Here is a 24,750-nt window from a genome sequence, read left to right as displayed (position 1 = left end):
CCCCAGACCTGTGAAATGACTTGTCCCTGGCTTTCTCTTACTTGGTTCAGTTTCATTGTGTGCCATTAAGAGTTAAATTTTGTTCAGCTTCAAGAAACCTATTCTAAATACAAGTCTGCTGGGATTAGCTCTAATTAGGTTTAGTGATCAACTTTCCCATTGTCTAATCAGACTGCTAGTAGTGATAAGGTGGACTGCATTGTTTTATTGTGTGTAAAATGTTATCTGCTGAAGTAATGTTGTGGCCTGTCAAAGGGAGTGTCTCTCTATCTAATATCAAATGTGTGATGGGGGATTTTATGCCTCCCCCTGAGAGTGTCCTGTTTGCATGTAACCTCAATAAAAAAGCAGGCTGTGTGCTCCAGCAAATCAGACCTATGTTGACCCTCTAACTTGAAGCTTTGACTCATGTTTGTAGGATACAGCTTATAATCACTACAGGGATTGCTATGCTCTTCATACTCCCTTAGCTACAGGGATTGCTACAGAAGGAAGAGGTTCACCTACTGGAGCCTGGTCGTAGGTCCAGGGCGCAGAGCAGACGGCGAGATACCAGCCCAGCAGCGGTGGTTCATAGAGTCTGCATTACTTATGGTGGCTACGCAGCAGTTATAGTGTCCACGGTGCTGCTGCTCCTTTGGTGAGCGCTAGGAGCATCCTTTTCTACGGTCCAACTTCCAGCCAGCCTGGAGGCAACCGTAACATTTGGCGGCAGCGGTGGGATTAGCGTCCTAGCGCAAGGAGCAGGACCACAACAGCACTGGTATCGTAGGAGAGTTATTGAGGGCAACGCTAGCCACTGCGCAGCGTCCCTACCTACAGCAGCATGGAGCTGACAAGACACTGGTCAGAACCCTGTGAAGAGCACCTCAACCTGATCCGTCGCTATGAGGGCGCGGATTTCGTTCCAGAGGTAAAGAGGCGGCTAGTCCAATATGGTCCAGACCCTGCGCAGGAGGTAGTCAGTCGCATCATCCGGGAATTGGATACGGAGAACAAAGCGGCACGAGCCTTTGAGCGCCAACTGTGGAGTTTGAGGGTCTGGACACCTGGTCTCCAGCGAGAAAGTGAGTCACAGGGAGCGGAGAGCAACGACCTCCCTCCCCAGCGGCAGCCGGAGTTACAGGGAGAGGAGAGCAGCGACCTCCCTCCCCAGCGGCAGTATACCGTGCAGAGGGAAGAGACAACCAGTCTCCTTCCCCAGCCAGAGATACCAGAGGCAGCAGGCCTCATAGACTGGTCCTGGGAGGACCCCCAGCAGGCAGGTGGAGATTGGACCGCAGTCTCTACCGGCCCTACAGGGATGCTGGGCAGGCGGCCCAGATCCCCAGCGACAGACCCAGCTACAGGGAGGGGAGAGCATCGACCTCCCTCCCCAGCCGGAGTGTGCCTTCCAGGGAGAGGAGACAACCGGTCTCTCTCCCCAGCCGCAGCATGTTCCACAGGAAGCGGAGAGCATCGACCTCCCTTCCCAACGGCCGCCGGAGTATCAGGAGGAGGAGGTAAGCCAATCTCCCCCTCCCCAGCTAACTCCTAACTTGGGCCCAGGGTTAACAGTGGAGATGTTGGCCCCCACTGACCCCCACGTTCCCTTTGCCACCGGGCAGGACTATGCCCCAATTCCCCCAGCAGAAGAGCTGGCATCAGGACAGAGCGCTGCTGGCCTCTTCCCTACAGACCCCCTTGTTACAGGACTGGCCTGCAAACCCCTCACCCCAGCAGAAGCGCTGGCACCAGGGCAGAGTGCCGCTGGCCTCTGCCCCCCAAGTACCATCAGCTATTTGCCCAGCTGCGCCAGGAAGGCCGAGGATGCTGCACTTTCATCCTGCATCCTGGAACTTACAGGCCAGTACTACGTATTGTGGGGGGGCTACTTTGCTGCTAGCGATTATTTGTGGGTGGGTTGCGAGACTAACTTGGGCACTGACCGGCAGAAGGTCAGGTGCCTGGTTAGTCTCCCTCCAAAAGGGGAGATATGTTACAAACTGCTGTTTGTAACTGGCCCTTTAAATGAAAAATTGCCCTGCTTCCCTGGATTTTGGAGAAGCCTATTTGCCAGCCTCCTTCCACATGACTATGGCCCCTGGAAGATTGTGCCCCTGAGGACATATTGACTTTTGTTGGGTGTGTGTGGCCCTTTAAGAACCATCTGGGGACATATTGTGACTTTGATGAACAATGCCCCTTTAAGACTATGTCCCCAGACCTGTGAAATGACTTGTCCCTGGCTTTCTCTTACTTGGTTCAGTTTCATTGTGTGCCATTAAGAGTTAAATTTTGTTCAGCTTCAAGAAACCTATTCTAAATACAAGTCTGCTGGGATTAGCTCTAATTAGGTTTAGTGATCAACTTTCCCATTGTCTAATCAGACTGCTAGTAGTGATAAGGTGGACTGCATTGTTTTATTGTGTGTAAAATGTTATCTGCTGAAGTAATGTTGTGGCCTGTCAAAGGGAGTGTCTCTCTATCTAATATCAAATGTGTGATGGGGGATTTTATGTCTCCCCCTGAGAGTGTCCTGTTTGCATGTAACCTCAATAAAAAAGCAGGCTGTGTGCTCCAGCACATCAGACCTATGTTGACCCTCTAACTTGAAGCTTTGACTCATGTTTGTAGGATACAGCTTATAATCACTACAGGGATTGCTATGCTCTTCATACTCCCTTAGCTACAGGGATTGCTACAGAAGGAAGAGGTTCACCTACTGGAGCCTGGTCATAGGTCCAGGGCGCAGAGCAGACGGGAGATACCAGCCCAGCAGCGGTGGTTCATAGAGTCTGCATTACTTATGGCGGCTACGCAGCAGTTATAGAGTCTACGGTGCTGCTGCTCCTTTGGTGAGCGCTAGGAGCATCCTTTCCTACGGTCCAACTTCCAGCCAGCCTGGAGGCAACCGTAACAATGTTTGTTCAACAAGGTTTTATCTTACAGCCCCTTGCATGTATTGCGCCTGTCACTGCTGCGGCGGCATTCTGGTTTGAGTCTCTGGAAGAGGCCATTCGCACAGCTCCATTGGATGAAATTATGAACAAGCTTAAAGCACTTAAGCTAGCTAACGCATTTGTTTCTGATGCCGTCGTACATTTAACCAAACTTACGGCTAAGAACTCCGGATTCGCCATCCAAGCGCGCAGAGCGCTATGGCTTAAATCCTGGTCAGCTGACGTGACTTCTAAATCTAAATTGCTTAATATTCCTTTCAAAGGGCAGACCTTATTCGGGCCCGGCTTGAAAGAAATTATAGCTGACATTACGGGAGGTAAGGGCCATGCTCTACCTCAGGACAGGGCCAAATCAAAGGCCAAACAGTCTAATTTTCGTGCCTTTCGTAACTTCAAGGCAGGAGCAGCATCAACTTCCTCCGCTCCAAAACAGGAAGGAGCTGTTGCTCGTTACAGGCAGGGCTGGAAAGTTAACCAGTCCTGGAACAAGGGCAAGCAGGCCAAGAAACCTGCTGCTGCCCCTAAGACAGCATGAAGAGAGGGCCCCCTATCCGGAAACGGATCTAGTGGGGGGCAGACTTTCTCTCTTCGCCCAGGCTTGGGCAAGAGATGTCCAGGATCCCTGGGCGTTGGAGATCATATCTCAGGGATATCTCCTGGACTTCAAAACTTCTCCTCCATGAGGGAGATTTCATCTTTCAAGGTTATCAGCAAACCAGATAAAGAAAGAGGCGTTTCTACGCTGTGTACAAGACCTCTTACTAATGGGGGTGATCCACCCAGTTCCGCGGACGGAACACAGGCAAGGATTCTATTCAAATCTATTTGTGGTTCCCAAGAAAGAGGGAACCTTCAGACCAATCTTGGACTTAAAAATCCTAAACAAATTCCTAAGAGTTCCATCATTCAAAATGGAAACTATTCGAACCATCCTTCCCATGATCCAAGAGGGTCAGTACATGACCACAGTGGAATTAAAGGATGCCTACCTTCACATACCGATTCACAAGGATCATTATCGGTACCTAAGATTTGCTTTCCTAGACAGGCATTACCAGTTTGTAGCTCTTCCCTTCGGATTAGCTACAGCTCCAAGAATCTTTACAAAAGTTCTGGGCTCACTTCTGGCGGTACTAAGACCGCGAGGCATAGCGGTGACTCCGTACCTAGACGACATTCTGATACAAGCGTCAAGTTTTCAAACTGCCAAGTCTCATACAGAGATAGTTCTGGCATTTCTGAGGTCGCATGGGTGGAAGGTGAACGTGGAAAAGAGTTCTCTATTACCACTTACAAGGGTTCCCTTTCTAGGGACTCTTATAGATTCTGTAGAGATGAAAATTTACCTGACAGAGGCCAGGTTATCAAAACTTCTAAATGCTTGCCGTGTCCTTCATTCCATTCCATTCCACACCCGTCAGTAGCTCAGTGCATGGAAGTAATCGGCTTAATGGTAGCGGCAATGGACATAGTACCATTTGCGCGCCTGCATCTCAGACCGCTGCAATTGTGCATGCTAAGTCAGTGGAACGGGGATTACTCAGATTTGTCCCCCCTACTAAATCTGGATCAAGAGACCAGAGATTCTCTTCTATGGTGGCTTTCTCTGCCACATCTGTCCAAGGGGATGACCTTTCGCAGGCCAGATTGGACGATTGTAACAACAGACGCCAGCCTTCTAGGCTGGGGCGCAGTCTGGAACTCCCTGAAGGCTCAGGGATTATGGACTCAGGAGGAGAAACTCCTCCCAATAAATATTCTGGAATTAAGAGCAATATTCAATGCTCTCCTAGCTTGGCCTCAGTTAGCAACTCTGAGGTTCATCAGATTTCAGTCGGACAACATCACGACTGTGGCTTACATCAACCATCAAGGGGGAACCAGAAGTTCCCTAGCGATGTTGGAAGTCTCAAAGATAATTCGCTGGGCAGAGTCTCACTCTTGCCACCTGTCAGCGATTTACATCCCAGGCGTGGAGAACTGGGAGGCGGATTTTCTAAGTCGCCAGACTTTTCATCCGGGGGAGTGGGAACTTCATCTGGAGGTCTTTGCTCAACTGATTCATCGTTGGGGCAAACCAGATCTGGATCTCATGGCGTCTCGCCAGAATGCCAAGCTTCCTTGTTACGGATCCAGGTCCAGGGACCCGGGAGCGGTGCTGATAGATGCTCTGACAGCCCCTTGGGTCTTCAACATGGCTTATGTGTTTCCACCATTTCCGATGCTTCCTCGTTTGATTGCCAAGATCAAACAGGAGAGAGCTTCAGTGATTCTGATAGCGCCTGCGTGGCCACGCAGGACCTGGTATGCAGACCTAGTGGACATGTCGTCCTGCCCACCGTGGTCTCTGCCTCTGAGACAGGACCTTCTAATTCAGGGTCCTTTCAACCATCCAAATCTAATTTCTCTGAGGCTGACTGCATGGAGATTGAACGCTTGATTCTATCAAAGCGTGGCTTCTCGGAGTTGGTTATTGATACCTTAATACAGGCTAGGAAGCCTGTTACCAGAAAAATTTACCATAAGATATGGCGTAAATATTTATATTGGTGCGAATCCAAGTGTTACTCATGGAGTAAGGTTAGGATTCCTAGGATATTGTCCTTTCTACAAGAGGGTTTAGAAAAGGGCTTATCTGCTAGTTCGTTAAAGGGACAGATTTCTGCTCTGTCTATTCTTCTACACAAACGTCTGGCTGAAGTTCCAGACGTTCAGGCTTTTTGTCAGGCTTTAGCTAGGATTAAGCCTGTGTTTAAGACTGTTGCTCCGCCGTGGAGCTTAAACTTAGTTCTTAACGTTCTTCAAGGCGTTCCATTTGAACCCCTTCATTCCATTGATATCAAGCTGTTATCCTGGAAGGTTCTGTTTTTGATGGCTATTTCCTCGGCTCGAAGAGTCTCTGAGTTATCTGCCTTACATTGTGATTCTCCTTATCTGATTTTTCATTCAGACAAGGTAGTTCTGCGTACTAAACCTGGGTTCTTACCTAAGGTGGTTTCTAACAGGAATATCAATCAAGAGATTGTTGTTCCATCATTATGTCCTAATCCTTCTTCAAAGAAGGAACGTCTTTTGCATAATCTAGACGTGGTCCGTGCTCTGAAGTTCTACTTACAGGCAACTAAAGATTTTAGACAAACTTCTTCTCTGTTTGTCGTTTACTCTGGACAGAGGAGAGGTCAAAAGGCTTCGGCTACCTCTCTCTCTTTTTGGCTTCGTAGCATAATACGTTTAGCCTATGAGACTGCTGGACAGCAGCCTCCTGAAAGGATTACAGCTCATTCTACTAGAGCTGTGGCTTCCACCTGGGCCTTTAAAAATGAGGCCTCTGTTGAACAGATTTGCAAGGCTGCAACTTGGTCTTCACTTCACACTTTTTCAAAATTTTACAAATTTGACACTTTTGCTTCTTCAGAGGCTATTTTTGGGAGGGTCTTCAGGCAGTGGTTCCTTCCGTTTAATGTTCCTGCCTTGTCCCTCCCTTCATCCGTGTACTTTTAGCTTTGGTATTGGTATCCCACAAGTAATGGATGACCCGTGGACTGACTACACTTAACAGGAGAAAATATAATTTATGCTTACCTGATAAATTTATTTCTCTTGTAGTGTAGTCAGTCCACGGCCCGCCCTGTCTTTAAGGCAGATCTAAATTTAATTAAACTCCAGTCACCACTGCACCCTATGGTTTCTCCTTTCTCGTCTGGTTTTGGTCGAATGACTGAATATGACAGGTGAGGGGAGGAGCTATATAGCAGCTCTGCTTGGGAGATCCTCTTGCAGCTTCCTGTTAGGAAGAGATAAATTCCATAAGTAATGGATGACCCGTGGACTGACTACACTACAAGAGAAATAAATTTATCAGGTAAGCATAAATTATGTTTTTACCTCCTGTGATTACCTTGTATCTAAGCCTCTGCAGACTGCTCCTTATCTCGGTTATATTAATATACTTTTTTCCTCTGTGATTACCCTGTGTCTAAGTCTCTGCAGACTGCCCCCTTATCTCAGTTATATTAAAGGGACAGTCTACACCAACATTTTTTTTATTTAAAAAGATAGATAATCCCTTTATTACCCATTCCCTGTTTTTGCATAACCAACACAGTTATATTAATATACTTTTTACCTCTGTGATTAACTTGTATCTAAGCCTTTGCAGACAACCTCCTTATCTAAGTGCCTTTGACAGACATGCAGTGTAGTCAATCAGAGAAGACTCCCAAATAACTTCACGGGAGTGAGCACAATGTTATCTATATGACACATGTGAACTAGCACAGTCTAACTGTGAAAAACTTTCAAAATGCTCTGAGCTAGGAGGCGGTTTTCAACTGTTTAGAAATCAGTTTGAGCCTAGCTAGGTTTAGCTTTTCAAAAACACCACCAAGGGAACAAAGCAAATTTGATGATAAAATTAAATTGGAAAGTTGTTTAAAATTGCATGCCCTATCTGAATCATGAAAGTTTAGTTTTGACTAGACTGTCCCTTTAATACACTTTTTACCTCTGTGATTACCCTGTATCTAAGCCTCTGCAGACTGCTCCCTTATCTGTTTTACCGCTGTGATTACCTTGTATCTAAGCCTCTGCAGAATGCGCCTTATCTCAGTTATATTAAAATACTTTTGACCTCTGTGATTACCTTGTATCTAAGCCTCTACAGACTGCCCCCTTATCTCAGTTTTACCTCTGTGATTACCTTGTATCTAAGCCTCTGCAGACTGCCCCCTTATCTCAGTTTTACCTCTGTGATTACCTTGTATCTAAGCCTCTACAGACTGCCCCCTTATCTCAGTTTTACCTCTGTGATTACCTTGTATCTAAGCCTCTGCAGACTGCCCCCTTATCTCAGTTTTACCTCTGTGAATACCTTGTATCTAAGCCTCTGCAGACTGCCCCTTATCTCAGTTTTACCTCTGTGATTAGCTTATATCTAAGCCTCTGTAGACTGCCCCCTTATCTCAGTTTTACCTCTGAGATTACCCTGTATCTAAGCCTCTGCAGACTGCCCCCTTATCTCAGTTTTACCTCTGTGATTACTTGTACCTATGCCTCTGCAGACTGCCCCTTATCTTAGTTTTACCTCTATGATTACCTTGTATCTAAGCCTCTGCAGACTGCCCCTTATCTCAGTTTTACCTCTGTGATTACTTTGTATTTAAGCCTCGGCAGACTGCCCCTTATCTCAGTCCTTTTGACAGACTTGCATTTTAGTGCTGGCTCCTGTATAACGCCACGGCAGTGAGCACAATATTATCTATATGGCACACGTGAACTAGCACTGTTTGGCTGTAGTACAAGATTGTAAAAAGCTAAAACAAAGCACTGAGATAAGGGGCGGCTTAGAAACGTAGGGGTTATAAAGTATTTTAATATAACAATGTAGATTTATTTTTAAATAATAAAAAAATCAAGTAGACTTTAAACGCTAGGATTTACTTTTGAAACAAATAAAGGGGACTTTCATTCATTAAGTATAAGATACTTCATGTAGAAAGCTCCTTTATTTGTTTTAACCGATCACCGATTTTAGCTCCTACAGCAGCCCACGGCTAAAAAACTTTTTTGCTAAGAGGTGACGTTTTCCCCTCTTAGCCAATAGCTGTGTGGTAAATCCGGCTCCCATGGGCGCCAAGCCAGATTTACCGCACAGCTATTGGCTGAGAGGTGAAAACGTCACCTCTTAGCCAAAAAAAATTTAGGCGTGGACTGCTGTAGCAGCTGAGAACGGCGATCGGTTAAAACAAATAAAGGAGCTTTCTACATGAAGTATCTTATTCTTCATGAATGAAAGACCCCTTTATTTGTTTCAATAGTAAATCCTAGCGTTTGTAAAATGCTAGGATTTACTTTCACATTAAAGTTGCAAAGGAAGGTTTCAAATCATACATATTCGGTTAATGTTATGTCTACGAAATGTCTGGTATAATAGTACTTTGTTGATATCCTTGCTAATATATAATGACTCCAATATCTCTCTCCGCTACAGGTATCCCAATGTCAATGTCCATAACTTCACCACAAGCTGGCGTGACGGCCTGGCATTTAATGCCATTGTACATAAGCACAGGTTAGCAGCCTTAAGTTTGGTTAATGGGACTGTGACTGTGTATGTTACCTAGCACTTAGGTTCAGTTAATGGGACTGTGTATGTTACCTAGCACTTAGGTTCAGTTAAAGGGACTGTGTATGTGTGCCTAGTGCTTAGGTTCAGTTAATGGGACTGTGTGTGTGTGTACCTAGTGCTTAGGTTCAGTTAATGGGACTGTGTGTGTGTGTACCTAGTGCTTAGTTTCAGTTAATGGGACTGTGTGTGTGTACCTAGTGCTTAGATTCAGTTAATGGGACTGTATATGTGTGCCTAGTGCTTAGGTTCAGTTAATGGGACTGTGTATGTGTGCCTAGTGCTTAGGTTCAGTTAATGGGACTGTGTATGTGTGCCTAGTGCTTAGGTTCAGTTAATGGGACTGTGTATGTGTACCTAGTGCTTAGGTTCAGTTAATAGGACTGTGTGTGTGTACCTAGTGCTTAGATTCAGTTAATGGGACTGTGTATGTGTGCCTAGTGCTTAGGTTCAGTTAATGGGACTGTGTATGTGTGCCTAGTGCTTAGGTTCAGTTAATGGGACTGTGTGTGTGTACCTAGTGCTTAGATTCAGTTAATGGGACTGTATGTGTACCTAGTGCTTAGGTTCAGTTAATGGGACTGTGTATGTGTACCTAGTGCTTAGGTTCAGTTAATGGGACTGTGTGTGTACCTAGTGCTTAGGTTCAGTTAATGGGACTGTGTATGTGTACCTAGTGCTTAGGTTCAGTTAATGGGACTGTGTGTGTACCTAGTGCTTAGGTTCAGTTAATGGGACTGTATGTGTGTACCTAGTTCTTAGGTTCAGTTAATGGGACTGTGTGTGTGTGCCTAGTGCTTAGGTTCAGTTAATGGGACTGTATATGTGTGCCTAGTGCTTAGGTTCAGTTAAAGGGACTGTATATGTGTGCCTAGTGCTTAGGTTCAGTTAAAGGGACTGTATATGTGTGCCTAGTGCTTAGGTTCAGTTAAATGGACTGTATGTGTGTACCTAGTGCTTAGGTTCAGTTAAAGGGACTGTATATGTGTGCCTAGTGCTTAGGTTCAGTTAAATGGACTGTATGTGTGTACCTAGTTCTTAGGTTCAGTTAATGGGACTGTATGTGTGTGCCTAGTGCTTAGGTTCAGTTAAATGGACTGTATGTGTGTACCTAGTGCTTAGGTTCAGTTAATGGGACTGTATATGTGTGCCTAGTGCTTAGGTTCAGTTAAATGGACTGTATGTGTGTACCTAGTTCTTAGGTTCAGTTAATGGGACTGTATGTGTGTGCCTAGTGCTTAGGTTCAGTTAATGGGACTGTATATGTGTACCTAGTGCTTAGGTTCAGTTAAAGGGACTGTATATGTGTGCCTAGTGCTTAGGTTCAGTTAATGGGACTGTGTGTGTGTGCCTAGTGCTTAGGTTCAGTTAATGGGACTGTGTGTGTGTGCCTAGTGCTTAGGTTCAGTTAATGGGACTGTGTGTGTGTGCCTAGTGCTTAGGTTCAGTTAATGGGACTGTGTATGTGTGCCTAGTGCTTAGGTTCAGTTAATGGGACTGTATATGTGTGCCTAGTGCTTAGGTTCAGTTAATGGGACTGTATATGTGTACCTAGTGCTTAGGTTCAGTTAAAGGGACTGTATATGTGTGCCTAGTGCTTAGGTTCAGTTAATGGGACTGTGTATGTGTGCCTAGTGCTTAGGTTCAGTTAATGGGACTGTGTATGTGTGCCTAGTGCTTAGGTTCAGTTAAAGGGACTGTGTGTGTGTGTACCTAGTGCTTAGGTTCAGTTAATGGGACTGTGTGTGTGTACCTAGTGCTTAGGTTCAGTTAATGGGACTGTATATGTGTACCTAGTGCTTAGGTTCAGTTAAAGGGACTGTGTATGTGTGCCTAGTGCTTAGGTTCAGTTAATGGGACTGTGTATGTGTGCCTAGTGCTTAGGTTCAGTTAATGGGACTGTGTATGTGTGCCTAGTGCTTAGGTTCAGTTAATGGGACTGTGTATGTGTGCCTAGTGCTTAGGTTCAGTTAATGGGACTGTGTGTGTACCTAGTGCTTAGGTTCAGTTAAAGGGACTGTATGTGTACCTAGTGCTTAGGTTCAGTTAAAGGGACTGTATGTGTACCTAGATGTATGGTGCTTAGATCTCACTCATTGTGCTTTATGTAGACCAGACATAATTGAATTTGACACCTTGAAGAAGTCCAATGCTCACCACAACCTTCAAAATGCCTTCAATGTGGCTGAAAGAGAACTTGGCCTTACCAAGCTGCTGGATCCAGAAGGTTTGTTTTGGCCTCCATAGCTGTAGAATCTACTGTTGTATTGCCCCAATATAAAAAGAAATTGCTTCTATCATCCACTATGTAAATCCTGCGTCTATTTAATGTAAACTTCTATCCTAAACCGATGAGAGAAGGACCTAGATGCATGACTGAGGAGTTATGTGGTGATTTGTATTTATGAATACAATAAAAAAACGAACAGGGCAGTAAAAACGATATCACAGCTCATTAACCCCTAGATGCTCTGAGGACGGCATTGAAGGCCCTAACTTTTGCAGCTTACTGCTCCATTCTGGAAAGAAATGGCGGTTGATCCGATTGGGGGACGTGCCTAGCAACACAGGCAGCCCCATAGGAGCCAATCAGCACTGTTTTTGAAGCACGTGATCTCAGTGACGACCATGTGCTTCATTTTTATTTTTTTGTTTACGTTCAGAACTTGGACAAATGGGTCCATCCTTAAAGAGGCACTGAACTCAATTTTTTTTCTGTTCTGATTCAGATAGAGCATGAAATTTTAAGCAACTTTCTAATTTACTCCTATTATTATTTTTTCTTTGTTCTTTTGCTATCTTTATTTGAAAAAGAAGGCACCTAAGCTTTTTTTGTTCAGACTCTGGACAGCACTTTTTATTGGTGGCTGAATTTATCCACCAATCAGCAAGAACAACCCAGGTTGTTCACCAAAAATGGGCCAGCATCTAAACTTATATTCTTGCATTTCAAATAAAGATACCAATAAAATAAAGAAAATTTGATAATGGGAGTAAATTAGAAAGTTGCTTAAAAGTTCATGCTCTATCTGAATCATGAAAAAAAAAAAAATTGGGTTCAGTGTCCCTTTAAGAGGCTAACAGACAAATAGTAGATCTGTATAAAAATATGGAGGAAGATTTATCTTGAATTCAATTCCAGTGAATGGTTTCATAACAACAATACGCTCAGCTTATGAGCTAAGGCGTCTGGAATTAATGTGCTTTTAAACTGTATTTCTACAGATGTGAATGTGGACCAGCCAGACGAGAAGTCTATCATTACCTATGTTGCAACCTTTTATCACTACTTTTCAAAGATGAAGGCGCTTGCAGTGGAGGGGAAGCGTATTGGAAAGGTATGACGCAGACAATATGGCTGGCAATATCATAGAACACAGGGCCTTGGGTAACGAGGACTCGGAAAAAAGTCTGACTTTGATGTCGCATAGGTTTTGCGATTTCCTCAATGCATCTCTTAAGAACTGATTAAAGGGAAACTAAACCCACATTTATTTATTTCATGATTCAGATAGAGCAGCAGTTTTCTTTGTTCTCTTGCTATCTTTATTTCAAAAGCAGGCATATAATGCATAGGAGCCAGCCCATTTTAGGTTCAGCACCATTTAGCCACCAATAAGCAAGCATAACCCAGGTTTTGAACCAAAAATGTCTCGGCTCCTATGCTTAACATTTCTATTTTTTAAATAAAGATAGCGAGAGAATAAAGAAAAATTGATAATAGGAGTAAATTAGAAAGTTGCTTAAATTATCTGCTTTATCTAAATCCATAAAAAAATGGGTTCAGTGTCCCTTTAACTTTGTTGACTTTAAAGGCACATAAAAGTGCATTGCATTATAGATTCACTTAGAAGCTTCTATACCAGACATCCTCAAATGTGGCCCTCCAGAGGTTTTGTAACTACATTTCCCATGATGCTCAGCCAGCTGATAAGCATCATGGGAAATGTAATTCCAAAACCTCTGGAGGGCCAAGTTTGAGGTTGTCTGATTTATACAATCGGCTTGTGTGTGTAAATGAGCTTTTTACAGACGTTAGTTTGTAATAACGTATTCCGCAGTAACTACAGTCTCGCTTGTTCAGGCACTGAATCGTGGCAATAATGTAACCAGCATTTGGCGCATGCTGTGTATTACTTTTATGTCCCTATGTTTTATATCTTAAGACTTTGTCTATGCAATAAGAGAATATGCCAACAAGTGAGACTTCCTATCAAATGATTCGACTCTTCGTTTGACCCTAATTTTTTTATTTGTTTTGGGGTACAGAACCTTTTCACTTTCCCATTTGGGAATCTTAAATATAGTAGAATGTCATAATCTGCAAATATATATTTCAAACACAACACAATAGCACTTACTTTGGATTTTATATGAGCAGTAGATTTTTTTTTCTGGCAAATTTCAAAACTTAATTCCATATTTCCTCCCCTTGTATAATGTGACGGCCATTGGTAAATCTCAAGACGCAGAAACATATATACTGCGCATGCTCAGTAGGAGCGAGTGCCTCATAAAGTTTGCGTTTAAAAAGATTGCGTACATCTTGATCATGGAAGTAAATTGGAAAGGTTTTTTAAAACTGATGCTTTATCTGAATCATGAACGTTTTAGTTTTTACTTTAGCTTCTGTGGCTAATAATATTTTCTGTTACTTAGGTGCTGGATCAGGCCATTGAAGCAGATCAGCTGATTGATACGTACGAACACCTTGCATCAGAACTTCTGCAATGGATTGAGCAAATGATTATTACACTCAATGACAGGAAGTTGGCAAACTCTCTTAGCGGTGTTCAGAATCAGCTGCAAGCCTTCAACACCTACCGGACTGTCGAAAAGCCTCCAAAGTACGCAGCTTCCATCTTGTTGGCCACATTAGCAATAATCTAAAAACAACAGTATATTAATAATAGTAAAAAACACCTATAGCGCCACCCTTTTCTGGTTGTACTTAAATATACACGTAGCTTGGTTGTTTGTTTTACAAAAAAAGTCTGATGCATTAAAAGTATTTTATGGCTTCTCTCAAAGTTGACCTCACCTAGGACTTGAGTTTAGTCAACAGTTAAGTGAACGTAATGAATCCTGGGTAAAATCTTGTGAACACCTGGAGTGTCTTTCTGAACATAATGACGTCTATTTTTTCTCATCTCAAGTCTTTGGGGCCCATTTAACAAGCTCCGTATGGAGCTTGTGGGCCCGTGTTTCTGGCGAGTCTTCAGACTCGCCAGAAACACAAATTATGGAGCTGCGGTCTAAAGACCGCTGCTCCATAACCTGTCTGCCTGCTCTGAGCAGGCGGACAGGAATCGCCAGAAATCAACCCAATCTAGTACGATCGGGTTGATTTACACCCCCCTGCTGGCGGCTGATTGGCCGCGAGTCTGCAGGGGGCGGCGTTGCACCAGCAGCTCTTATGAGCTGCTGGTGCAATGCTGAATACGGAGAGCGTATTGCTCTCCGTATTCAGCGAGGTCTTGCGGACCTGATCTACAGTGTCGGATCTACAGTGTCGGATCAGGTCCGCAAGACCTTTCTTAAATAGGGGCCTTTGTATTTCCACTATGACAACGGTTTGAATCCAAATGACGGAGCTGTTGGTGCCAAATAAGCTTGTCTTAAAGGGACAGTGCACACCAATTTGCTTACTATAAAGAATATACACAGATGCTGATCTAAAAATCCAGTATAAAACCTTTTAAAAACGTACTTAGAAGCTCCCAGTTTAGCACAAAGACAGATTAGACCAACAGGAGCCATTAGGAGTCTGTAAACGCATGTATAAATCTGGCACTGTGGGGCTCGGTTATGAGTCTGAAAATCAGCACAATGTTATTAAAAAATAAGCAAAACTAAACATTTTTATAAAATTACTACCAGATGGGCTATATAAATGTATCATCTACAAATCATTTATGCAAAGAAAAATCTAGTGTACAATGTTCCTTTTAAGAAAGTTTTTTTATTTTTTTATTGTCCTTGGGTAAAGCTCAAGTGCAGAGAATACCCATTAGCATTGTTTATATATATATCAACCTAATTATTTTACTGAACGAGCTGATGTCTTCTCTGTGTGTGGATCACTTTAAATAATGTACAGATGATGTGATCACTGTTTAATTAAGGCTTTATTTCAGAAAACCACTCACAGGAAATGTTTTAATAAATACTAAGTAATTTATAGCCTGACCTATAGTCTAACTGGATGGGAAAATCTCCCTACAATACAAATTGTGCAGTTCTAACGTTTGAATCCAGAAACTACTGAATACACTTGAAATGACAATGACTACAACTTCATGACATACAGTTAAAGGGAATCCCAACTGCACTTGGTTTTAAGGCTTTATATAAAGTTGTGCAGCGATTAGATGACTGCGCACGTACACAAGGTTTATCCAGAGAGCTGGTGAGATATAGTTTAGAAGCGCACTAAAAAGGCTGAGGCAGAATAATGGTGTAAATACGTGGTTCTATCTTAAAACCTATATAAGTACAGTCCTCTGTAGGTACAGTCCTATATAAGTACAGTCCTCTGTATGTACAGTCCTATATAAGTACAGTCCTCTGTATGTACAGTCCTCTGTAAGTACAGTCCTCTGTAAGTACAGTCCTCTGTAAGTACAGTCCTATATAAGTACAGTCCTCTGTATGTACAGTCCTATATAAGTACAGTCCTCTGTAGGTACAGTCCTATATAAGTACAGTCCTCTGTATGTACAGTCCTATATAAGTACAGTCCTATATAAGTACAGTCCTCTGTATGTACAGTCCTATATAAGTACAGTTCTCTGTAGGTACAGTCCTATATAAGTACAGTCCTATATAAGTACAGTCCTATATAGGTACAGTCCTCTGTAGGTACAGTCCTATATAAGTACAGTCCTATATAAGTACAGTCCTCTGTATGTACAGTCCTATAGAAGTACAGTCCTCTGTATGTACAGTCCTATATAAGTACAGTCCTCTGTATGTACAGTTCTATATAAGTACAGTCCTCTGTATGTACAGTCCTATATAAGTACAGTCCTCTGTAGGTACAGTCCTATGTAGAATGCTATAGCTAATAAAACATATTTATTTTATATCCATAAGAAAAGTGTTACTTCACAATATTAAAATATATAACATGGATCCATGTGTACAATGAGCTCTAAAAATGTCTATATAAGATCATATATAAACATATAGAAACAATACAATTAATAAAATACAATATAATGCAAATGATGAACTGACCACGTTAGTGGTATAATTAATTAGTTGCAAAATGAAAAGTCTGTGATAAAAGTCTATAATAAATCCGTGTAGAATCCGAAAGTGATATTGTGTCGCAGGTTGATGTATTCGCTATATAAAAATATCATAAATCTGATGCCTTTAAAATAGTGGTGAGAGTGCAGAAATAAAATGAAAAAATGACCATGAAGATACAAAAGTATAAAAATCCAAATATCTGAAATAAAAAAATATCAAAAAATCAAAATCTATAAAAATACCAAAGTGTTAAAGTGTAGAAAATGTCTTAGATAGTAATTCCAAAAGTGGATGATAGGGAATCCTATGGAGGATGTTGATTTTCTCTTGAATCTTGAGAAAGGCCCATGTTTTGGGGCTGAAACGCGCGTTGACAATATATGGTAAGCCTAATTCTTAATGTTTGAAAAGTCCTTAGCGTTATTGCTCTATTATACCTTTTTATTTTTAGGTTTCACGCTACCACACATAGGAGGATGTCCTCTGAGGAAATCAACATCCTCCATAGGATTCCCTATCATCCACTTTTGGAATTACTATCTAAGACATTTTCTACACTTTAACACTTTGGTATTTTTATAGATTTTGATTTTTTTATATTTTTATATTTCGGATATTTGGATTTTTATACTTTTGTATCTTCATGGTCATTTTTTCATTTTATTTCTGCACTATCACCACTATTTTAAAGGCATCGCATTTATGATATTTTTATATAGCGAATACATCAACCTGCGACACAATATCACTTTCGGATTCTACACGGATTTATTATAGACTTTTATCACAGACTTTTCATTTTGGGACTAATTAATTATACCACTAACGTGGTCAGTTCATCATTTGCATTATATTGTATTTTATTAATTGTATTGTTTCTATATGTTTATATATGATCTTATATAGACATTTTTAGAGCTCATTGTACACATGGATCCATGTTATATATTTTAATATTGTGAAGTAACACTTTTCTTATGGATATAAAATAAATATGTTTTATTAGCTATAGCATTCTACATAGGACTGTACCTACAGAGGACTGTACCTACAGAGGACTGTACTTATATAGGACTGTACATACAGAGGACTGTACTTATATAGGGCTGTACATACAGAGGACTGTACTTATATAGGACTGTACTTATATAGGACTGTACATACAGAGGACTGTACTTATATAGGACTGTACATACAGAGGACTGTACTTATATAGGACTGTACATACAGAGGACTGTACTTATATAGGACTGTACCTACAGAGGACTGTACTTATATAGGACTGTACCTACAGAGGACTGTACCTACAGAGGACTGTACTTATATAGGTTTTAAGATAGAACCACGTATTTACACCATTATTCTGCCTCAGCCTTTTTAGTGCGCTTCTAAATTATATCTCACCATTTATTCTTTCTGGGGTAGCTAGGTACCTCATTTCTTTTTAGGAGCAATATAGGCAGACATACACCTAGCGCTGGGCTAACCCACAACTTTATCAGGAGAGCTACTACACCTGCTGAACAGACTTATTTTTCATTTCACAGGTTCACAGAGAAGGGGAATTTGGAAGTTCTTCTTTTCACCATTCAGAGTAAAATGAGGGCAAATAATCAGAAGGTTTATACTCCGAGAGAAGGAAAGCTAATATCCGATATAAATAAGGTACGTGTCCTTCAATAGTATGAAAAAGTTATTCCTTAACATACTAACGCTGTGATTACTATTACTATTAATGGGGAAGACAAATCAGCGTAACAATATTAACGTTATAATAAGTACCTTGTTACAGATGAAATTCCTGCGTGTACCTATCCGTGAATTTTGAAGCTGCTTTTTTCTTGCATCATATAACAATCGCCAGGTTTAATCATTGAAATAAAACTTGTTTTTTGTGAATGCAGATGCAGTGCTTTAGCTTAGCCCTGTACATATGCACATGCCCTCTTGTATACAACTGGTGCACATGCATTGCAGAGAGTGGCTGACAATGTCACACAAAATGTCACCAGCCCTTTGACAATGGCACGTGTGCACCAGCTGTGCAAAACAAAATAAGCCTAAAGACATTGGTTTATCTTCTGTATATTTGCCTTTTTATGGAAGAAACCACACTTTTCTTCCAGCAGGGGTTTATTGCGAGTGTTTGCGCTCGTCGGGCTTATCACTTGAGTGCAATCACATTTTACGCTAGAATGATTACCACGACAGACAGGGACAGTCTAGTCAAAATTAAACTTTCCAATTTACTTGTATCCTAGATTTGCTTTGTTCCTTTGGTATTCTTTATTGAAAGCTAAACCTAGGTAGTCTCACGTGCTAATTGCTAAGCCCTTGAAGGCCTCCTCTTATCTCAGTGCATTTTGACAGTTTTTCACTGCTAGACAGCACAAGTTCATGTGTGCCATATAGATAAGATTGTGCTCACTTCCATGGAGTTATTTATGAGTCAGCACTGATTGGCTAATATGCAAGTCTGTCAAAAGAATTGAGATAAGGGGGCAGTCTGCAGAGGCTTAGATACAAGGTAATCACAGAGGTAAAACGTATATGAATATAACCATGTTGGTTATGCAAAACTGGGGAATGGGTAATAAATTGTTTTCTGAAAAGAAAGAATAATGGTTATATATGTTGAGCATAAACGTGCAGTTAAAGTGAATCCGCTAAAACATACTATATCTTCTCTGTATGAGGTCCTTTCCTGTCATATTAGTTTTGTTTTATCCGCACTAAACAGCGTAAAACCCTATAGTTGTGTAACAATTTGTAACGTGCTTGTTTCCTACAGGCCTGGGAACGCCTAGAGAAGGCTGAGCATGAACGTGAACTTGCGCTACGTAATGAGCTCATCCGTCAAGAGAAACTTGAGCAATTGGCAGCAAGGTTTGACCGTAAAGCCGCCATGAGAGAAACCTGGTTGAGCGAAAACCAGCGCTTGGTCTCCCAGGTAATTCTGAGAAACGTCTGTATCTGAAGTATTTCATCAGGTGTCGCTTTTAAATCCTCAACAGATTATCAGTACAAGTGTAAATTTATGAGTGCCAATAATAACGTTTTAAGTCGATTAATTCTTGTCTTATGGGGTTATAAATTATGGAATAGGATATGTGAGGCATAAATACATGTGTAAGAAAGTGCCTATATATATCATGGGGCCATATTGAAACTGGTGATTCCACAGACTTGGATGTAGCGTTCTTTGAATAAAGTTTGTACCCCAACAGGATAGATTTGCTTAAATCCCTTCAAATAACTTAAGACAATGGTTTGCTGAGACTAGAAAGCTATTGAATTCCCACATCAAAAATGGCTGTCTTCTTTTTGAATACTATTTAAATTTGGCGAATGTAATCTCTAATTACAAGCAAATAAACTTTATTTATATTCCTTATCTTTTATGTGGGAATATAATACCTAACATGGTAGACAAATCCTTTAGAATGAATATCGGAAATAAAACCATCCCCTTTTTCATTTTCTGTTCCATCAGGATAACTTTGGAGTGGATTTGGCTGCAGTGGAGGCAGCAGTACGGAAACACGAGGCAATAGAGACGGATATTGTAGCATACAGTGAGCGTGTACAAGCAGTGAATGCAGTGGCGGATGAACTAGAGGCTGAGAATTATCATGACATTCGGAGGATATTGGCTAGGAAAAATAATGTAGCTAGGTTGTGGGATTATTTGAAGGAGCTTCTAGCCTCCAGACGAAGGAGGCTCCTAATGAACCTGGAATTACAGAGGATGTTCCAAGATTTGATGTATCTTATGGACTGGACAGATGAAATGAAGGTGCAGTGGGGGTGTGGGTTTTTGCTCTTTGTGTTGCAGAATATGGGACAAATTATAATTTTATGTTGGATCTCTGTTAGGTCGGTTTTCTAGGTCAATAATGATTGATTTTCAAAAGCTAATGATCCACTTTTATTCATTACTATGTTAGAGCCGTCTTCAGTCACAGGATTATGGTAAACATCTCCATGGGGTGGAGGACCTCCTGCAGACTCACACACTGGTGGAGGCTGACATAGCAGTGCAGGCTGAGCGTGTTAAATCTGTTTCTGCTGTAGCCCAGAAATTCACGTCTGATGATGAAGGTATGTGATGGTTCCTGGAGATGAAATATGAGAACAGGATGTAAATCTCAAAAGAATATAACAAATATAAATAAACACCACGAAAAGGCGAGTAATTGATCATTTTATATGATGGGTAGAATAGTTGAGTGAAACCTAGATCAGGTGATAATAAGAGAGCATGTTACTAATGGCGCATTCTTTATGCTCACCCTGATGGGCTTCATGCTTTTCCTTCTGTTTGCTCCCCAGGTTATAAGCCCTGTGACCCAGAGTTGGTGCGAGAGAGAGTGCAACTTTTGGAACAGCGTTATGCAGAGTTGTGCGATCTGGCTGCTGCACGTCGCTCTAAGTTGGAAGAGTCCCTCCGCCTCTGGAAGTTCTTCTGGGAAATGGGTGAGGAGGAGGCCTGGATTCGTGAACAGAGCCGACTGCTGCAGTCAGATGACTATGGCAAAGACCTTACTAGTTCTCTTAGGCTGATTAGCAAGCATAATGCCTTCCAAAGTGAGATGAGTGGGCGCTATGGACCCTTACAACAAACCATTGCTGAGGGAGAAGAGCTGGTTTCCCAAGGCCATTTTGGGGCTGGTGAGATTGAGGAGAAGATAGCAGAAGTTAGTGGTCAATGGAAGGAGCTGGAGTCTTTGGCTGAAGATAGGGAACGCAAGTTGAGAGAGGCCTACAACCTCTACCAGTTTCAGTCTGATGCCAATGATGCAGAGGTGTGGATTCTTGACACACTACGTCTGGTTTCAACCAGTGATGTGGGCCATGATGAATATTCAACACAGACCCTCATCAAAAAGCACAAAGACGTGGAGGAGGAGATCCTCAACCACCGGCCAGCAATTGATGCTCTACATGAGCAGGCACGTGGGCTGCCCGCTCCTTACTCCCAATCACCTGAAGTTGATGGAAGGCTTCCTGCACTGGAACAGCGGTACGAGGAGTTGGTAACTCTTGCTGCACACCGGAAGCAGGCTCTCCAAGACTCACTGGATCTCCATAAAATGTTCAGTGAGGCAGACGCTTGTGTTCTGTGGATTGATGAGAAGGAACAATGGCTCAATGGCTTGGAGATCCCTGAAAAGCTTGAGGATCTGGAAGTTGTGCAGCAAAGGTAATGTTCTGATCTCTATAAATCTATGTGTATGTAATATATGTAACAAGTTAACTTGTTTCATGTGATCAGATCCTGTGATAACCTAACATCTAAACAAAAAGTATATAATAACTTCTAAAGAAACCTTCATGCTCCAGTCTGTTCTTGTGGTTTTGCATCCATTTTTTTCTGTTTATGTGTCCCTGGAACGTACTTCTTAGAGTTTGTCATTTGAAATTCTTTTCTACAAGAAAGTAATAGACCAGAACTGAACATCTTTTATTTTCAGTGCCTCACATTTTAACTAAAAGTATTATCCTCATATTATGCTCCAATACAAACTGGACCTAATTAGAAATAAAACACTGACACTCTGTTTTGCTAAGTCCAGACCCATTTAAATAATAGGTAGCCTGAATATTTTCACTTCCAAAATGTAGAACCTTACATTTACCAGTAATAAATTTCATTTGCCATTTACTGGCCCATTCTTCCAATGTGAAATAATGAATTCAGTGACAGGTGCCTGGTTGCCATCTGGATACTGATGGTGAAAAGGTAGAAACCACATGTAATTAACTCCTGTTATAAGTGGAAATCACAAGTACGTAAAAAGGTCTACATTACTCACAAGTCTAATAAACTGACATCTAATCTCAATTTTATAAAATGTAAAAATAGAAAATACAGCCATATAACGGTTAGGTATTTCCTTTTTTATATAACATTGTAAATGAATACAACAATAAAAATAAGAGTGAACCAGGCGCCAACTAACGGAGGCTAGGTGAGGTAGGTTAAAGTACAATAATTTATTACACACAATGTATAGAAACAATATACAATAAAATCACTTAAACAATAAAATCATGGATCCATGACAGTATAAAATCAGTATTCATACACAAATATTATAAAAACAATACGTGTATTCATACACAGATATAGCAATATATCTTCAAAAACTATAATTGCAGACAATACAATAATAACAAATGTTTGTTTAAAAAGATAGTTAATCCCTTTATTACCCATTCCCCATATTAACCTGTATTTATCTAAAAACGGTCCTTAATACTTAGTACTGTGCAATGTATATCCGCATCTGTCGCTAGTTCATACAGTATTAGTTCTTTATGCTGTGCACGACAGACATTAGAGCATAATGTTACTTTTCTGTAAAGTAATTAAATGCATTAATTAATGTGTGGTTTGGATAGTGCGGATTTATAGCAGCTCAGAAAACTAAAAGGTTAATTTAGTATAGAAACAATAATCTATTCGCTTGGCAATAAAATGGAAAGATCCATCACACTCATAATTTTGTTGGGAAACCGCAAGACCTAAAATGATAAATATGACGGTGTGTATCTATCGGAGTTGTCATGGAAACATAGTGTCCCCCTTCCACTACTGCTATATACTGGTGGTCTACACCTGATAAAACCGCGCCACTATCTTACTCTCTTACAGAATTATAGAAGTAATATTGCACTAGTTTAACATGAGGACCATTTTCTTTCTAGGTTTGAGACACTGGAGGCAGAGATACATAATCTGGCATCCAGGATTGCTTCTGTAAACCAAGTTGCTGATCAGCTGATAAGCACAGGCCAGAGAAATGAGGAAAGTATCCGGGACACGCAGGATCAACTGAACGCTCGGTGAGTGAGGCTGGTGTAGATGACATCATAATACTGGGCAAACTAACCGTTCACTAATATTTACTCTGTGCTGTACCGACTGTTACACTAACATCTTCTGTTCACCTCAATCTCCGCAAGTTGCTGTTTTCCCCCAGACATCCGCTCTTTGTCACATATTTTATTCTTTTTGGTTTCTTTCTCATCTTGCGTTGTAGCTCCTCATAATCTCAGTCCTGTTTAATTGTTGTTTCATAGATGGATCATGGCATACTTTTTTTTTTAACCTGCATGAAGACAAATAAATACTAATGTATATACAGATAACTAGAGCGATAGTAATTGGCGTTTTTGCATCACCCATATGATATGTAGAGGGTCATGTGACAACGGTATGACATTAGGGCTAATGAAATATCATTGCAAGCAAAGAGACTCTGCTTCCTATAATGTGAGGGGTTATCTGTGTGTTGGTAGAGAGGGCGGCATAGTCACATACATTATGTTTCTCTGAACGTACAATGTAAATATTCACCATTCTTTCCCAAGTCCAATTTATGACAAACTTCCATCTCAAGCTTCTCACACTTCTTTATCCTCTTTAAAGGGACATTATACACTCATTCTTTCTTTGCATAAATGTTTTGTAGATGATCTATTTATATAGCCCATAAAGTTTTTTTAGTTTTTTTTAAATGTTTAGTTTTGCTTATTTTTAAATAACATTTGGCTAGATTACGAGTTGTGCGTTAGGGTAAAAAAAGCAGCGTTAAGAGGTCCTAACGCTGCTTTTTTATGCCCGCTGCTATTACGAGTCTTGCAGGTTTAGGGTGACCGCACACTTCTTTGGCCTTACCGCAAAACGACTTACATAAACTTTGTGAAGTCTTTTTTCTATGGGACTTCCATAGCGCTGATATTACGAGTCTGTCCTGGGAGGCCAAAAAGTGAGCGGTGCAGCCTACCCTGTCAAGAGTCCTAACGCATTTAAAAGTCAGTAGTTATGAGTTTTACACTACAACGCTGTAGCATAAAACTCATAACTAAAGTGCTAAATAGTACACTAATACCCATAAACTACCTATTAACCCCTAAACCGAGGCCCTCCCGCATTGCAAACACTATAATAAAAATATTAACCCCCTAATCTGCCACTCCGGACACTGCTGCCACCTACATTATATTTATGAACCCCTAATCTGCTGCCCCCAACATCGCCGCCACCTACATTATGTTTATTAACCCCTAATATGTCGCCGCCACTTACCTACACTTATTAACCCCTAATCTGCCGCCCCAAGTGTCTCCGCCACTATAATAAACATATTAACCCCTAAACCGCTGCACTCCTGCCTCGCAAACATTAGTTAAATATTAACCGCTAATCTGCCGTCCCTAACATCGCCGCCACCTACCTACATTTATTAACTCCTAATCTGCCGCCCCCAACGTCGCCGCCACTATATAAGTTATTAACCCCTAAACCTAGGTAGGTGGCAGAGACATTGGGGGAGGCAGATTAGGGGTTAATAAATATAATGTAGGTGGCGGCGATGTTGGGGGCAGCAGATTAGGGGTTCATAAGTATAATGTAGGTGG

The 24,750-nt window shown here is 41.5% G+C and overlaps 1 protein-coding gene across 2 annotated transcripts in view; it reads left to right on the top strand.

Annotated features, from left to right (window-relative positions):
- LOC128665781 (spectrin beta chain, non-erythrocytic 1) overlaps window positions 1-24,750 on the top strand; it is a 351,315-nt gene that overhangs the window by 277,183 nt on the left and 49,382 nt on the right. For both annotated transcript variants that reach the window (XM_053719978.1, XM_053719979.1), the window contains 10 exons: window positions 8,932-9,012; window positions 11,178-11,293; window positions 12,292-12,404; window positions 13,726-13,913; window positions 17,871-17,988; window positions 19,115-19,273; window positions 19,817-20,119; window positions 20,271-20,424; window positions 20,656-21,526; window positions 23,035-23,172. In XM_053719978.1, the coding sequence (XP_053575953.1) occupies window positions 8,932-9,012; window positions 11,178-11,293; window positions 12,292-12,404; window positions 13,726-13,913; window positions 17,871-17,988; window positions 19,115-19,273; window positions 19,817-20,119; window positions 20,271-20,424; window positions 20,656-21,526; window positions 23,035-23,172 (2,241 nt within the window). The remainder of the gene's footprint in view (window positions 1-8,931; window positions 9,013-11,177; window positions 11,294-12,291; window positions 12,405-13,725; window positions 13,914-17,870; window positions 17,989-19,114; window positions 19,274-19,816; window positions 20,120-20,270; window positions 20,425-20,655; window positions 21,527-23,034; window positions 23,173-24,750) is intronic.

The sequence above is a fragment of the Bombina bombina genome, chromosome 7, assembly GCF_027579735.1.
Source record: "Bombina bombina isolate aBomBom1 chromosome 7, aBomBom1.pri, whole genome shotgun sequence".
Classification (NCBI taxonomy): domain Eukaryota; kingdom Metazoa; phylum Chordata; class Amphibia; order Anura; family Bombinatoridae; genus Bombina; species Bombina bombina.
The sequence above is the reverse complement of the archived record's forward strand: the minus strand, read 5'-3'. Positions and strand labels throughout refer to the sequence as shown.